Source organism: Argentina silus (genome assembly GCF_951799395.1).
Source record: "Argentina silus genome assembly, chromosome: 19".
Lineage (NCBI taxonomy): Eukaryota > Metazoa > Chordata > Actinopteri > Argentiniformes > Argentinidae > Argentina > Argentina silus.
The window spans coordinates 15,075,854-15,092,483 of NC_139673.1; the positions used below are offsets into that span (position 1 = coordinate 15,075,854).

Below are 16,630 nucleotides of genomic sequence, written 5' to 3' on the forward strand. Positions count from 1 at the left end.
GCCACTCTCCTTCTCTTTTCTCTCTCTCTCTTCATCTCTCTCCTTCTCCCTCTCTTTTTGTTTATTTTATCTTTGACCTAACTGTCTCCCAGTGGATTGGATAACAAGTGCTCGGTGTACCCGCTCTCATTGGACAAGAACGAGAACTTGGCCGCGAAGAAGAAATCGGTCGCTATGCACACCAACTACCTATCAGGATGCAGCTTCACCAACTCAGACATGCAGGTAAGACGCTGTCAACTTGCGTCTCAAATCACACCCTGTATTCCCGAAACAGTGCACTGCTTGTGACCAAAGCCACATAGGACAGCTCTGGTCACAAGAGGTGCACTGCTGTACATGGGTAATGATAGGCCCCATTTTGTAGATCAGAGGTGTTGGGGTCTTTGTTCAAGTGCATGAAGCCATTATGACAAAGGAGAAGCAGGCATACTGAATGCATCCACCAGGGGGCCCATGTGAGTCCGATCTATCAAAGAGCAGCTCTTCACTGACATGAAAACACTCACTGATTCTGAGCTGCCAGGAGAAGATACGAGAGGGAGGGAGGAAGGAAGTGAGGGAGGGGGGAGGAGGAGGAGTGAATGTTAGGCTTTAATAATTCACTAGAGTCAGTCCCTCTTCAGACCGAGACAAGGAAGAGGAATGGGGGAGGGGGGTTGGAGAGGGAAGGAGGAGAGGTGAAAGTGATGGCAGGGTAAAGAAAGGAGGAGAGAGGAGAGAGTGATGGTCATCCATTGTGGGTGTATTTATAGACCATGAGTGGCCTTTATCTACCATAGAGCTAAGCACGTTGACCTGAGGGGAAAAGCACATAACACTTTCTCACGCACACACACACACACAGGCAATTTACAGCCAATTTACTGTAAAAGGCCTGGAAGTCCCCCTGTATATAATGGGCCTCCATGAGAATATTGTTATATCATTATGTTTGCTAACAACATTAAAGGTTAGCCGCTCCCCACCCTAATGAGAGTGCAGCCTCAGAGTGCCCTAAGCCAAAGGTCATCCTACATTCACTCTCTAATGCACTGGGCTTCTGCCAGTGTGACCATACAGGACAGATGCGTACATGCGTGTAAGTGCCCCATTTTCTCTTTGTATCAGTGGAAGTCTTGGGGGGTGGTAGTTAGTGACACAGACAGCTCATAATCTCAAGGGGAAGACAGACAGACAGACAGACAGACAGACACAGAGACAGCTTTATTATACAGTAACAGGTCAATAGAAGACACTGACAGGGGTACATATTCTGTCTGGTGAAAGAGTCCCAGGGTAGGGGGTGGCTTCAATACCACTCTGACGCTCACAACAAGGCTGTTCGTCACTCTGTAAACTGGGTCTGTTTTAACCGGTGACTCCACAGCAGTAGGAAACTCCAGTTGCCCATAGATCATGTATAGTTGACACATGACATGGCACAAGGTGTTCTTCTCCCCTACTGTGTATGGTTAAAACCAATGGTTAACACTCTCTTGTTTGGAAAGTCCCTGTGTTCACCACCGGAAGGCAGTGTTGTCACCAAATTAGTTTCAGTGTTATTATATTATATATTATTATTATACATATTATGATATTTTATGGATTATTAAAATGTTATTCAATATTATAAAAACACATATTTTCATACTAGAAGTCATGTTTATATGTGGTAATGTGTGTGTGTGTGTGTTAGCTCCTGACTTCGAGTGGTGATGGTACGTGTGCTCTGTGGGACGTGGAGAGCGGTCAGCTGCTACAGAGTTTCCACGGTCACTCAGCCGATGTCCTCTCCCTGGACCTCGCCCCATCGGAGACTGGGAACACTTTTGTGTCCGGGGTGAGTGTGTGTGTGTGTGTGTGTGACAGTGTGTGAGTGTTTCGCTTCTCCTTTACTGCTGTCTCTCTGTCTGTTCTCTACGTATCTCAGAGTGTTGTGTGTGTGTGTGTGTGTACCATGTGTGTGTTCCAGGGCTGTGATAAGAAGGCCAACGTGTGGGACATGCGTTCTGGACAAAATGTCCAGTCGTTCGAGACACACGACTCTGACATTAACAGTGTGAAGTGAGTAGAGCCCCCCGTGTTTGTCTCCAGTTACAGACTCCAGTTACTAATTTCTATTATATTTGTAGCATTTTTGTAACCATTACTCTATTATGGGAGGGATACTCATGCATCAATAAACACTAAATTGTGTGTGTGTGTGTGTTTCAGTGTCGTCTGTTTGACCTGCGTGCCGATCGCGAGGTGGCCATCTTCGCCAAAGACAGCATCATATTTGGAGCCTCCAGCGTCGACTTCTCTATGAGTGGTAAGACACAGCAGAGACCTCCTGCTACACTGGTCAGACGCAATGGCTTGACACAAAGACGTAGTCTGAAAATATAAAATATGACACGTCTACATACAGATATGTGTATTTTGCTCATATTCCAATGTTGAATCCAAGTGTTATATCATGAACTGTAGGTTCTGACATGTAGCAGCAGACCTCTAGCAGACATCCACAGGGCTAAGTCCCCACCTCAGCTCTTCTCACCCCAAACCCACTTATTTACATCGATCCATCACGAGAATAGACCAAGGGGACACACAGGGTCTCATAGAATTATCAACAGAATGACACAGATGTGAGCCTGTCAGTGATACTGCGCTGTTCTTGATCCCACTCCTTTCGCTGTCTATTTCACTCAGTGATTGCCATGGCCCCAGTGTTGTTGTTCATTTTGAGTCAGACAGGTTCCAGTCCACACAAAGGCAGTAGTCAAGTTAATTAGGTTCATGACATTATATAAAAGGGCTTTTGGGAACAGTGAGTCGGAAGGTTGAGTGCTTCGAATTGTTTTGATTAATTACCGCTTGCATACAATGGCATTTATTCAAATTCTTGTTTGAAGCCTTCTACTTCTGGTTGCATGACTCTGTGATTTGATACTAAATACAATTTATCCCGTAATTACAATTATCAGAATGTGATTTTTGTAGTAGTACAGTACAGTGTTCTTGTGAAATGGAATAAATGTCTTTTTTATATTGTATGGGCATAAGTGAAAGGAAACCCACTTCAGTCTCGAAAGGGAGTTTACACTCATCACTGTCTGGGAATTACCATGGTTCCATCTAAACCTGGATTTCTGTTGTGTTTTACAGCTGATAATCCCCCACTGTTTACATGTAAAAAAACAAACTAAACTCAAGTGCACTTTTATGTCTGCGATGTCATCAAGCACATTGGAGGGTATTCTGAAACCTACATCCCCCCACTCTTCTTCATCCCTATCTACTCTTCTTGACCCCTTCTGCCCTTTACCTTTCCCATAACCCTCTCTGCCCCCCCCCCCCCCCCCCCCAGGTCGTTTGCTGTTTGCTGGCCATAATGACTACACCATCAATGTGTGGGACGTGTTGAAGGGGACGCGGGTCTCCATCCTGTTTGGCCACGAGAACCGTGTCAGCACCGTCCGGGTTTCACCCGACGGCACCGCCTTCTGCTCCGGGTCCTGGGACAACACTCTACGGGTGAGAGGAGAGGAGAGGAGAGGGGGAGGACACAACACTCTATAGGGGGGGAGAAAGGGGTGACAGAGGGGGGGGGGGTCAACACCTTACAGGTGAGGAAGAGAGAGAGAAAAGAGGCAGGAAAAGAGGCAGGAAAATAGACAGCGAGAACATTGTTGGAGCGGGTCAGGCTTCGCTGATACCATGTGCCACATTGGCAGAGTGGAAAGCCCTGTTTCTGCAGCTACAGAGACAAAGACACTGGTGTATGTGGCATATTTTTATTTTATTTTTCCAGCTTTTCTGCTTACAGCCAGTGTCTTTCCTCTGCTGACCTCATTTCCTACTGAGAAGTCCTCCCCAACTCATGATGTGTTCTCTCTCTTTTGCAGATCTGGGCCTAGAGCTGTGACATCATCAGAGCAAGACAGTTCAACATCAGGGGTCACAGGTTGGCAGTAGGGTCATGTGATCGACTATATAAGGCACCCTGACCAGAACCCACACTGCTGCACAAGTGTGCTTTTTCAACCTCACCTTCACGCACTACACACACACACACACACACTCACTCTCACACACACACACACACACACACACACACACACACACACACACACACCACCTCAGTCAGTATGTCCTAACAATCTAGGTTTCTTAGATTGATAACTTTTTATTTGATTGGATCAAATGTGGATCTACTGTGGATCAAATGTTGATCAGGTTTATTCCTAAGCTTTATTATTGTTAGCTTGATTATTACTGATATTGTATTATTATTAGCATTATTGTTATTAATAATGATGTATAAAATTAAAGCCAGGGCCACAACTGACCATGATAGCTCAGATTCCCCAGTCCTAGTCCTAGTCCCAGCAGCATGTAAACTGCCCTAGATCAGGTCCTAGCCATGTGCAGTATTACTGATTGTCTTGTATCTAAACTCACTGCCACTTTTTACTGTTCAGTTTCCATACTCTGTCCAACTTAGATCTAATGTGCAATACCACTATTTATACTGTGCAATCAAACTATCCTAGTTATCCAGAGAGGGAGAGAATTAATAGGCCTCCTTGCAGTATTATTGTGACCATAGATGTTTCTTCTTTCATGTATTTAAGATTACTTGTTACCTGGATCCTAAGTACACACTTCCTTGAAAGAGAAATAAATGTTATTTAAAGTACCAGTATTGATACATTTTTGTGAGCTCAGAATTATAACGTTCCAATCTGACATTTTGGTCGAAATTGAGTTAGGTATATATACTTTTGTTGTATATTGTAAGTTTATTAATGTCTGTGTGGTGCTATTTTTGCGAGGGAAAAAAAGATTCGGTGTCCGTTTATATTCAAATATAAAGGTTCCATCACCAAAAACACCCGTCAAGTTGGCGTTATAAGATTCTACTTGCGATCCAATCATGCGCCTATCATATACACAGGCGGACCAATCCAACCCCACCTCTTAGCCATGCCCATGCTGTGAGAGCTACGGCCGATGGCGCGCAAACCAAACGGCCAGAAGAACACTCAAGTTAAAGACAGCTAGCGATATAACTAGCTTACTTGATAGACCTACTAGTCACTATTGAGTACCAAACCTTATCAGACTATACTAGCTATAGTTAGATTTATGCATGTCCGCATACTGCTAGTATACTGATGCTGATATTAAGATAGTTAACGTCACTCAACAATTTGACACGTGCAGCTAGCTAGCTATCTAAGTTGTTTTTCGTTTGTAGTCTCAGCAAACTAGCTAGTTAGCTAGCTAACCACATGGTCATGTGAACTGCCACCTGACTGGGCTGTTGTTTTGTTACAGAAATGGTGATGAAAGTGAGTACAGTTGATAAATAGAGAAGGAGAACATGGGGAGAGAAGTTGAAACATCCAGAGCAGCAGAGACACCAAGCACAGCAGAGAGGGGGATGAGAGCAGCAGACAGGAGATAGGGGTGGGTATTGCCAGCCGTGACCTTGTTTAGTTGCACGTAAACATCACAATACCAGAATATAAACAATGCAATATATTGTGATGCTTTTAGCAATTAAATCATAGCTGCCATATTATGGATAGGTTAATGTCATTATTGTAAATACATACAAATCACGTGAGCAAAAAACACAAAGCACAAATATAATTTTCTATCCACACACAAACACCTCTTGTATTCGTAAACCATTATTTTAATAAATGTTAAATGATTTGTATATATGCAAAAGATGTGTGAATAGATGCTCTTACATTCGCAAACAAATGTCACAATGTGTGAATAAAAACAAAAGCAGTGACAAACATATTTCCAAAGTTTTAAATAAAAGCATGCTTTGTGTAAGTATCCAGTCATTTCAATACAACACTTTAGCGTTAAAACTGTCGAATCTGCACCTCTCCACTGTTAGAAATGCGGTAAATATAGGTATACAGTAGGCTACAGCTCAAACTTGTAATTTGGGAAAACACAGCACAGCTATTATGAACAGAGGTGTCACATATAAATGTATAAATCATGTCTGCGTATGAGTTCATAGAGAAGAGCTGTGTAAGGGCAGCATCCTGAGTGGAACCCGGGGCAAAACTGTTAAGAACAAACTGTTAAAATGACAGAAGGTGAGATAGTGACAAAGTATACTTCATGAGCTGTAACCGCAAAACAACTGGCATTTGGAAAATTTGAGGTGAAGGAGCAAGTGTGTTTGAACAAGAATTGTTAGCATTGTTAAATATCTTGCTAGCTGGATCGAATCCTCTGGTAGCTAGCCAGAGAGAGAAATGTTGAGCAACATTCGCTAACTGAGCTGATCTAATAATTGAGTTTGTGGTGTGAAAATTAGCTGACTAAGAAAGTCAGACAGCTAGCTAGCTACAACATCAGAGGAGCTAATGTTAGTAGCTGGAGGATCCTCAGGGGGCTCAGGGTTAATAAACACAATGTTGTCACCGTCCCCCACGTTACTACTGGTAGCCTTGTTAGAGTCCTCTATGTGCTTATCTGGCTTTGTGCAAGTTTTGGGCGGCATTGTCAGTCTCTTTTATGGCTTATCATTATTTAAAACTGAAAATGAGGCTTGTTCTAGCAGTCAAAAGACTTTGATTTAAGTTTGGAGAAACGTTTTCATGGAGAGGTTCCTACGCATGTCTTCACTCCTCGACACGCATATCGGAATATCGCTACTAGATATGTGTATGTGCAGGTTCACGATTAGAGTTCACACCGCCTCTACGCTACCCCTGCCCCCTTGTTCCAATTTCCTGTTCTGTTCCAGTAGGCCCTATCCTTCGGCCTACGTATAAGCAAGAATTCTTCAGATATGGTGACATGAAGTGGCCAGCACTTGTCACGAATCAAGGCATTGCTGATTCCTGATTCAGATGACAAGTGACCCAAAAATTACTCACCCTGGGGTCCATTTCTCTTGTGTGAACTGACAAACCTCCCACCTCATCAGTGGTTTTTTGCTATCAATCCTAGTCCATTGTCACTGGAACAAGGATCCATGCTGTGTTCTTGGGGCTGATTGTATGAAATAAGACATATATTCTTCATTATAGTTTACCGTGACGTGTCACCTTGGCATACAGCTTCATTTTTAAGAATGAAAATCTGGCATTGACCTATAGACGTATTGCAGTTTGTTGGTTTAACATCAACATGGAAGACCATTTTCAAAATTGGGTGATGTTAGAAATTATTTTTTAATAAAAACAGTTTATTATTGCTATAATAAAAATACATTACTGCAGTGTGCTAAATTTACTAATGTGATGGCCTGTTGATAAATGAGATGAATCAAGCATTAGTCCTTGTATTAATTGGATTAATACATGGAGAGGTTGAGCCAGGTCATCAAGAAAGATGTTGCAACACACGCTTACACAAAGAGCTATAGTGGAATAATACCAGGCTAGGGAGGACATACCAGAGTAGGTGTCTTATCTCTTACAGGGTGCTGACACCGCAGCTGGGATGAATGGTGTGACCAGCCCGTGAACAACAAGGGATGCCAAGTCTAAACCATGGTTCCTCCCCAACCAAATAGCCAATCACAATCATTTTGTATACTGTAAATACTTTGTTTGATTGTTTGAATGCATCCATTTTTGGAAGGTTGGTTACAGATTAACAGCTTGCTAACTGTGATTTTCTTCGCCAAAAGTGGTCCTGGTACAAGCCTAGAATTTTGACATATAAATAAATAGCTAAAAGTAAGAAGTAGTTTGTCTTCTCCTTCAAATAAAGAACACGTTTTCTCACAGTAAGCATGAATAAGTTATTGATGAGTAATATCATCAATAAATGTAATGCTAGTCATAAAACCAGTTACCCAAACACACGTTTAAAGCAACGCTCTGTCATTTCTGTACCTGCATACATTTTCTCATGCAAGCATTTGTCATTCCATGAGTGCAGAAAGAAACAAAATAAGATTTAGAGTGGGCTTATCTTTATTGTTTTAAATAAGTCATTCTAATTATTTAGAAGTCATACTTATCATAATCAACAAAATTGTCACAGGTGGTGAAACAGGAAGAGGCTTCAAATCGTCCAATCATCATACAGCCCAGCCCCCTTGTCTATTTAAACCAATCAAGCAACAAAGTGGCATTCAAGCGATGATTGATTGGTATTAATGGGCCCAAAGTGTGCCAAGAAAATATTCCCCATACAACATACATCATTACACAACCTCCTGAATAAGGTGTAAAAGTGCTCGGTGAGTGTACATCCTAGCTGTGTTCTTTCAAAACATCAGTCAGTTGGCTAGCTAACTAGCCTCGTAAACTACCATATATTGGACTGGGAATTTGTTTATAACAGCTCTAATGTTCTTCTAAACAAACTATCCATTTTCTTTTCTAAGAATTCCACAGAACTTGAGGCTTTGATTCTGTTCTGGGGTCGAGGCAATAATGTGTGTGTTTATTTTCTTTGTATGTTTATTTACTTGTCCTTCTCCTTCTTATTGCTTTCTGTACAGCATCTTGCCACTGTTTTGTGTATTTCAAATGAAACCCTTTTTAAAGTTTACAATGTTTGAAACAAAGCAACATACAGAATAAATGTGAAAGTGTGTTTTGTATCAAGTTAAAATGCTGAGATGCATCTGAAACGCTGGTGGTATTTCATTTAATTCTCCTGTAATAATAGACTGCTAACCTTTCTTCATTCCACACGGTTGTAATTAACTCAATGTAGGGATGCGTTGTGTTCTGGCGCTCGTGTATAAAAAGAGGAGGAGGCAGAACTGGAGGGTCGGGGTCTTTACTGGCTTATATATAAAAAAAACCTGACACTCAATGAAGTCGTCAATGGGACAGTATCGCATTTGGTCAACACAAATATGTATTGTTCATTAATAACGTTGGGCTCGGCTAATCGACCTCCAGTTAAACGATGCCTAATTTGTTAAGAAGGTACTAGTATGGGTTAGCATGTGTGTCATGTCGCCGGCTTTGAGACAAACAACGTTAACTGTCATTGCCTTCGTCCAGACTCGCGGAAGTAGGAGATCTCGAGCGCAGTTGCTAAGCTGCAGGAGAGTTGTCTGGACTGGGGTCGCGAGCAGAAACATGACAACAAGTTGCTAGCAAGCAAGCTAGCTTCGACAGATTAGTATCGAGCAGCAGCCAGCAAGCGATTGTAAACTTGTTATTCTATCAAATGCGTTGATTATGATTACTTTCGGTCAAATCCAATTAAAGAGATCATCCGATCAACACACATGCAGGTAAGAACTGCGTTCTGTTTTGCTGGCAAGAATGTATGCTAATTGGCTTCAGTGTTCAACCTAAATACCTAGCTAATTTGGCTAATGACTATTTAGACTACAGACAGTTCTCATTGTTGCTAGATACTTAGCAAATATAGATTTTTGCTTGCAAGTCATGGAGTACTCTTTTGTTTTAGAGTTCGTCAGTATTACTTAGTGATGGAATAGTCTCGAGGAGGCTACTTGCTAGCTAACGTTAGCTAGCTTGCTGTCAACAACATTCAAAGTCAATTCTCTTTCGCATTTCTCGTCAGCTGCAGGATAGGTTGACAGGGGAAAGGAGGAGAAGAAGCTGACGTTTCTTCATCTTCGTTTCATCTTCGTATATTCCCTACATTTCCCCCTCTGTCGTTGGAGAGAGACTGGAGTTCTTACCATACATTCAACACACCAGCAGTAGTTTGGTGTGATTATTGACTAGCATTTGGGTGTTGAGCTCATTAACATTAACATGGCTGTGGCCAATACCACCAAGAAATCATGGAGATTACGTGAGTATCTGTCATCTCACTCACTCTTCCCTATCTATCAATTGTAGCCCCAATTGAGGGGCACTTGCCTGCCCTGCATGCACAACGGTAAATGACACACATGTGCTGTGGTGTGTTTCAGAGGAGATCGTGGCCCATACCAGTAATGTGTCTTGTGTGGCGCTGGGGAAGAGCTCTGGCCGTGTGCTGGCTACTGGGGGGGAGGACTGCAAGGTCAACATCTGGTCCGTCAGCAAACCCAACTGCATCTTGGTATATATGACCCATACTCTTCGTGTGTGTGTGTGTGCACTCGCTGTTCAATATCTGCTTGTGGGTTCTGGTGAATGAATCCTTGTCACCAAATCTCTCTCTCTCTCTCTCTCACACACACACACAGAGTCTGACAGGACACAATAACCCAGTGGAGTGTGTACAGTTTAACAGCTCAGAGGAGCAGGTGGTGGCAGGCTCACAGTCCGGATCACTGCGTGTCTGGGACATGGAGGCTGCAAAGAGTGAGACTGCACTTCTCCTTTAGTTGTGTGTGTGTGTGTGTAAGCCTACCTGTTTCCCATGACGTTATAGGCTACATTTGTAAGCAAGCAGTATGTAAAATGTTGGGATTTTGGGAGACTACTACAATCAATGTTGTGCGATGATGTATTTCCAGTCCTGCGTACTCTGATGGGACACAAGGCCAACATCTGCAGTCTGGAATTTAACCCGTTTGGAGAGTTCCTGGCCTCAGGCGCCATGGACACGAACATCAAGGTGTGTGTGTGTGTGTGTGTGTGTATATATGTGTTCAGGGTCCTACATCATTGTCACTTGATGTATATTTCTCAGTGATAATCTATGCTTAAACAGTGTTTGTCTTTTTCAGTTGTGGGACGTGCGGAGAAAGGGATGTGTGTTCATGTACAAGGTAAGGACTACCTGTTTGTGTGTACATGTAACTCATACAGTATCAAACTGAAACTGTGTAGAGGTAGAATTGGAAATGTATCGAGGCACAGTACAACAGTGATTTCAGAGGTATCTGATGGGGACAGTGTTTTGCAGTGGTCCCCTGATCCCCTTTAAAAGAGCTGGGAGTGTTGTCCCTCTCCTGTCTTGTCTGACGGTAAGCTGAGAGAGTGAAGGCCAGAGTAGCCTGTCAGTGGCTGGTTATCTTGTTAGCCGTGGGAGTGGGGTACCACCGCTAATCAGGGTTAATGCTGTGTGGGCGTCTAACAGACAGGAGGACTTAATCCCAGGGATTACAGAGGCAGAGAACGTTCACACACACACCCACCTTCTGTCTTTCTGTCTGCTGTCTGTCTGTCCATCTGGCTGAAGGAGAATGTCTGTATGTGTGCATATAAATGTCCATAATTTGGTGTCTGTGTGTTTCTGCAGGGTCACACTCAGCCCGTGAGGGGTTTGGCCTTCAGTCCAGATGGGAAATGGCTGGCCTCTGCTAGTGATGACAGCACCATCAAGGTAAACAGCTGCTGTGTGATTGGTCAGTAACTCTCTAGCTACTGTGTGATTGGTCAGTGACTCTCTAGCTACTGTGTGATTGGTCAGTGACTCTCTAGATTGGTCAGTGACTCTCTAGCTGCTGTGTGATTGGTCAGTAACCCTACTGTGTGTCCTAGCTACTATGTGATTGGTCAGTGACTCTCTAGCTACTGTGTGATTGGTCAGTGACTCTCTAGCTACTGTGTGATTGGTCAGTGACTCTCTAGGTGCTGTGTGATTGGTCAGTAACCCTACTGTGTGTCCTAGCTTTGGGACCTGACAGCAGGGAAGATGATCACAGAGTTCACGGCTCACACAGGAGCGGTCAACATTGTTCAGTTCCACCCCAATGAGTACCTGCTGGCGTCAGGCAGCTCAGACCGGTACGCACACACACACACACACACACACACACACAAAGACATGCACTTGGCGTCATCTCAATCAACGTGTGTGTGTGTGTGTGTGCGTGTGTGTCTGTCTATTCATAGGACCATCAAGCTGTGGGACCTGGAGAAGTTCACGATGATTGGCTCCTCTGAGGGAGAGACGGGGCCAGTCAGGTGGGTGTTGTCCTGTCTCCCTTCAAGGTTGGTTGGCTGGACACCATGGATGCATTGGCTTTTCAGATGCTACTAACGCTCTCTCCTGTCTCTCTCTTTCTCTCTCTCTCTCTCTCTCTCCTGTCTCTCTCTCTCTCTCCTGTAGGTGTCTCTCCTTTGACAATGACGGCTGTTGTCTGTACAGTGGGGCGGGGGACTCCTTGCGTGTGTATGGCTGGGAGCCTGACCGCTGCTTCGATGTGGTGCCCGTGGGCTGGGGAAAGGTGGCAGACATAGCCTTCTGCAACCATCAACTGGTGTGTGTTTATGTGTGTGTTTGTGTAGACTTCTGATACTCTTCTGGAATGATAGCCATTCCTATGACAGTTTGGCTCGCTTTATCCTTTGCTAGAAACGTCCCCCCCATTCCTCCGTCCCTCCATCTCTTTACCTCCCTCTCTCAGATTGGCGTGTCGTCCAACATGACAAATGTCTCCACCTATGTGGTCGATCTGACACGCGTGAAGAAATCTGGCTCGGTGATCCAAGGCCTGATCCAGGACGACCAGCCGCTCACAGAGCCCCCCTCGAAAGGATCCACGTTGAGACGCAACTACGAACGTCCTTTGACAACATGCAGCACACAGAGGTACAGGTTCTCCTGTCACCACACAGCAATCACCTAATGACCACACCACATGTTCTACTTCCTGGCCAAAACCCAGCATATTCAAATCAAACTTTATTAAAGAAGTGCACTTAACAGAATTGACCATTTAAAAGGAAGAGAATGAGAACAGCGTATTTAGAAGCAGATGGGCTGGAGGAGAAGATGGTTAAGTAAGGTGTCTGTGTGTGTATGCGTGTGTGTGAAAGTGTAAGTACAACTTCTGTGTTTAAGGAATTGTTTACTTGGTGTACCAGGCAGCAGAGCCAAGAACTGAGTTTTCCATCAGCTCTTGTAGTGTTCTGCCCTTTGATCCATCACCCAGTCTGAAGCAGCCTTATACAAAGCCTTAACATCTTCACGTCATACCAACCTGTATGTCAATTGGTTTGATAGTCACACTTAACTTGATCGTTCACCACACCACTGGGTGTGGGGGGAAACCAGTTCCAAATGGTTGACCAGTCTAAATCTTGTGTGTGTGTGTGTGTGTGAGATCAGGGTGAAGCAGCAGAACTCAGAGGCGGACCGGCGCAGTCCCGAAGGCGAGAGAAGGAGTCCCAGCAGCGAGGACGAGAGGGAGGAGAAGGAGTCCACCGCCGAGATCCGCAACGCCGAGGACTACAAGGAGATCTTCCAGCCAAAGAGCGCCATATGTACGCCTCCTCAAAACAACCTGTGTTACAAGCAGCCTCCATTCTGTGTCTTGGTTGGCTAGCAGCGTTTTCATCCCATCACAGCTTGAGTTCCATACTAAAGGTTTCCTTCTGCTCCCCCCCCCCAGCCCGCAGCCCCCCAAGGAGCGAGCCCTTCCCTGCTCCACTGGAGGACGGTGAGTGGGCCACGTGCAGGACAGGACACATACACACACAGTCATGACTATTGTTATACGGTATGTTGTGTATGTGTCTGTGATGTCTGTGTCTGTCTCCTCTCAGAGACGTTTGTGGTGAGGCCCAACCTGCAGCTGGAGGTGATGACTCCCATGGCAGACAGACAACAGGTGGGTGCTGTGTGTGAGTCTCTTTACCGTAGTCAAATACGGTCAGATGTGAGTGGGAGTGTGTGAGTGAGTGTCCTTGTGGTTGTGTTAGAATAAATCCCAGTGTGCAATATTGCTTGTGGTGTGTAATATGTTCCTGTTCAAGTGTGTGTGTGTGTGTGTGTTTGGTAATGTGTGTGTTACTGTGTGTCCCCCTGCAGCCTGGCCAGTTGAAGAACCCCCCCGTGGCCTCCTCCACTCCTGTCTTGAGGGTGGAGCCTACCGTTGTCTCTTCCGCCCCCCGCCCTATCCCCATCCCCACGGCAACAACCTCCAACCCCCCTGGCCCCCGCCCCAGCCCCACACCAGCCGTTGCCATAGCGAAGGCCAAACCGCATCCCAGCGTCATTCTCTCCACCAGGAACGAGCCAATAGGGCTCAACGTGGGGGACTTCCTGCCTGTGAGTATACACACACACACACACAGAGAGACACGCACAGAATAACAGTATATACACACGTACACAAACACATTCCTAGAGGCATTGACTCCCAACCCTGTGTACAGTATGTGTATACCAGAGGTATAAGTGTGTGTCTGTGTGTGTGTGTGTCCCCTCAGCCTGCACGTAACAACCGGCCCAGCGTCCTGGGGGATGACGAGGCGCTGTCTCAGATCAGGAAGGGTCATGACACCATGTGCGTGATGCTGACCAGCCGCCGCAGGAACCTGGAGACTGTCAGAGCTGTGTGGGGCTGCGGGGAGGTCAAGGTAAGGTCACTCACTAAACACTCACACAACGTTGCTCTGAAGGATAAAGTTCTGAACCAATGACCATGCTCCTCCAGTCACAACAGTCACTCTTTGATTGGCTAGCTATTGTTGACTCGATGCTCTTTGGCTACGACTGATTTCCGATTGGCTGACGATGTGTGACGTTTTTAATTGGCTGCCTGTGTGTGACTGAGTACGTGACTAAGTGTCATTAGTTTGTTTTCTCTCTCTCTCTCTCTCTCTCTCTCTCTCTCTCTCTCTCTGTCTGTCTAGACCTCCCTGGACCTGGCCGTGTCCATGAATGATCTCTCCATCGTTGTTGACATCCTCAACATTGTCAACCTGAAACCGTGAGTGGTCCCCTCACACAGATAACCTCACAGTGACCGTTATTATCAATACATGCCATTTGACCCCCTGGTTGTCTGTCTGTCTGTTTGTCTGTCTGTCCACCCCTCCCACCCTCAGGTCGCTATGGAAACTAGACCTGTGTACGTCCATCCTGCCCCAGATTGAGGAGCTGCTGCAGAGCAAATACGAGAGGTGAGAGATGGAGGTTGCAGGTTACAGGAATGATGTGTCTAGTTTGAGTCATCATTATGTCATTTGTGTGTGTGTGTGTGTATATATATATATATATATATATATATGTGTGTGTGTGTATATATATATATATATATATATATATATATATATATATATATATATATATATATATATATATATATATATATATATATATATATATATATATATGCATGCTGACCTGGTTTCTCTCTCTGTGTGGTCAGTTATGTGCAGACAGGCTGTACGTCTCTGAAGCTGATCCTGAAGCGTTTCTGGCCACTCATCTCAGAAACACTCACAGCGCCCCCCTCTGTCGGAGTGGACATCTCACGAGAAGAACGGTGAGTCCTCTTCACTGAGCCAACATCCAGTCTGCATGACCACACGTCACCCTCTCATAGGCTGAAACATATCGTTCTAGACTTAATTACTGTATATTGTTGGGTACTGCTTCTCTTAAGCTCTTGATAGTTGAGGAGGTATTTCCCATCCCAAGACATATTAGAGTTGGATACCTCTTAGTTGGGACAGACTAAAGGACAGGCCATTGTCAGTTGAGATATAGCATCAACAACCAACACAACTGCTTTGTGGCCTGCTATAAAAATGAAGTTATTATTCTAATTAATAATAATGAGTTGGGATTCTACGACGTTGTGTTGGACAGACTCCAGAAGTGCAAGGCCTGCTACAAGCAGCTGAAGAACCTGAGCAACGCGGTCAAAAACAAAGCGGACCAGGTGGGTCGACACGGCAGCACCTTCAAGGAGCTGCAGCTGCTCATGGCCCCACTGGACTACTGACACTGACCGTGCAACTGGAGACACATGTAGATCCAAGATGGCTGATGTCAGACCCCCCCCCCCCCCTTCCCCCCCCTTTGAAGCAGGCTGTTTTGAGGATTGGGAGTCTTAACTGACTCACTGTGTATCTGCTTGCTCTGGCTCTCGGAGAGATAAACCACAGACTGTTACTGTGTATGGATGGGCTGAAGCAAAGACTGGGCTGGGTGTGGGATGTGTCTGGTGCGTAGGGCGCCCAGATCAGACACTACTGAAGGATTCCACGTTAGACCTCACTACTGAGAAGCTGTCTCTCCAGGACCCAGGACTCAGCTCTCCTATTTAAACACTGGGCACTTATGATTCCTGCACAGTGTGTGTGTGTGTGTGTGTGTGGTGTATGTATGGGGGGGCCATTGAGTCCCTCATCTGATGTGTTTGTGAGAGAGAGAGTGTATGCAATAGAGGGAGACAATCAAAGTGAGAGAATAGCCTACCTTCACAGACGTGGTGCACACACACATTCACTCACACGCCTGGCTCACAGAGAAGACTTGACTTGGGTAGTGTGTGTCCAGGTGACAGGCACTGTGATGTGTGTGTATGTTCAGATTTGTATTTAAATGTTTTCAGAATCTTTTTCTACACTGTGCTTGAGAAGTTGTCATAGATGCACTGTTTTCAACTGTTAACACTAAAAGAAATGTTTCAAATAAAATAATGTTGAAAGGAAAGATGGAGCTCTGTGCTTCTATCGTTTCTTTTTCAGAGTGACTGACATCGGCCAAGATGTGATTACATACATTGCTATGCATTTTGGGACAGTGAAGAAATGTTTTTTCTCTGCACTCCAAAAGTGGATTTGAAATCAATTACTATGAGGTTAAAGTAGAGATTTTTTATTTTATTTAATGGTATTTGTGTACATATTGGTTTGACCAGGGTACCCAAAAGTGATTAACAGATTTTGTGCAGGGCACTGTATCTACAGTTTCACCAGTAGAGAGCAGCACTGCATTAGTAAGCAGTGCCACAATATGAAAGTGGCCACAGAAATATAACAGAACAGCTGTGTGGATTGCA

The 16,630-nt window shown here is 44.7% G+C and overlaps 2 protein-coding genes across 2 annotated transcripts in view; both read left to right on the forward strand.

Moving 5' to 3' along the window:
• Positions 1-3,546, forward strand: part of LOC310819850 (guanine nucleotide-binding protein subunit beta-5b-like) — a gene marked incomplete at both ends in the record, with an annotated part of 28,193 nt that extends 24,647 nt beyond the window's left edge. Inside the window, 5 exons of the mRNA XM_083691260.1 lie at positions 93-225; positions 1,679-1,822; positions 1,955-2,041; positions 2,197-2,293; positions 3,335-3,546. Coding sequence (XP_083547386.1) covers positions 93-225; positions 1,679-1,822; positions 1,955-2,041; positions 2,197-2,293; positions 3,335-3,546 — 673 coding nt within the window. The remainder of the gene's footprint in view (positions 1-92; positions 226-1,678; positions 1,823-1,954; positions 2,042-2,196; positions 2,294-3,334) is intronic.
• A 5,422-nt stretch (positions 3,547-8,968) lies between these two features.
• On the forward strand, positions 8,969-16,309 carry katnb1 (katanin p80 (WD repeat containing) subunit B 1). The gene is made up of 20 exons (XM_083691604.1): positions 8,969-9,214; positions 9,511-9,747; positions 9,869-9,999; positions 10,127-10,244; positions 10,400-10,500; positions 10,613-10,654; positions 11,128-11,211; positions 11,500-11,615; positions 11,724-11,795; positions 11,941-12,091; positions 12,239-12,423; positions 12,943-13,097; positions 13,226-13,273; positions 13,380-13,444; positions 13,645-13,884; positions 14,046-14,195; positions 14,472-14,548; positions 14,667-14,741; positions 14,990-15,106; positions 15,433-16,309. Exons 2-20 carry the CDS (start codon positions 9,708-9,710, stop codon positions 15,566-15,568), a joined length of 2,103 nt encoding a protein of 700 aa, XP_083547730.1. The 5' UTR covers positions 8,969-9,214; positions 9,511-9,707; the 3' UTR covers positions 15,569-16,309.
• The last annotated feature ends 321 nt before the right edge of the window (positions 16,310-16,630 follow it).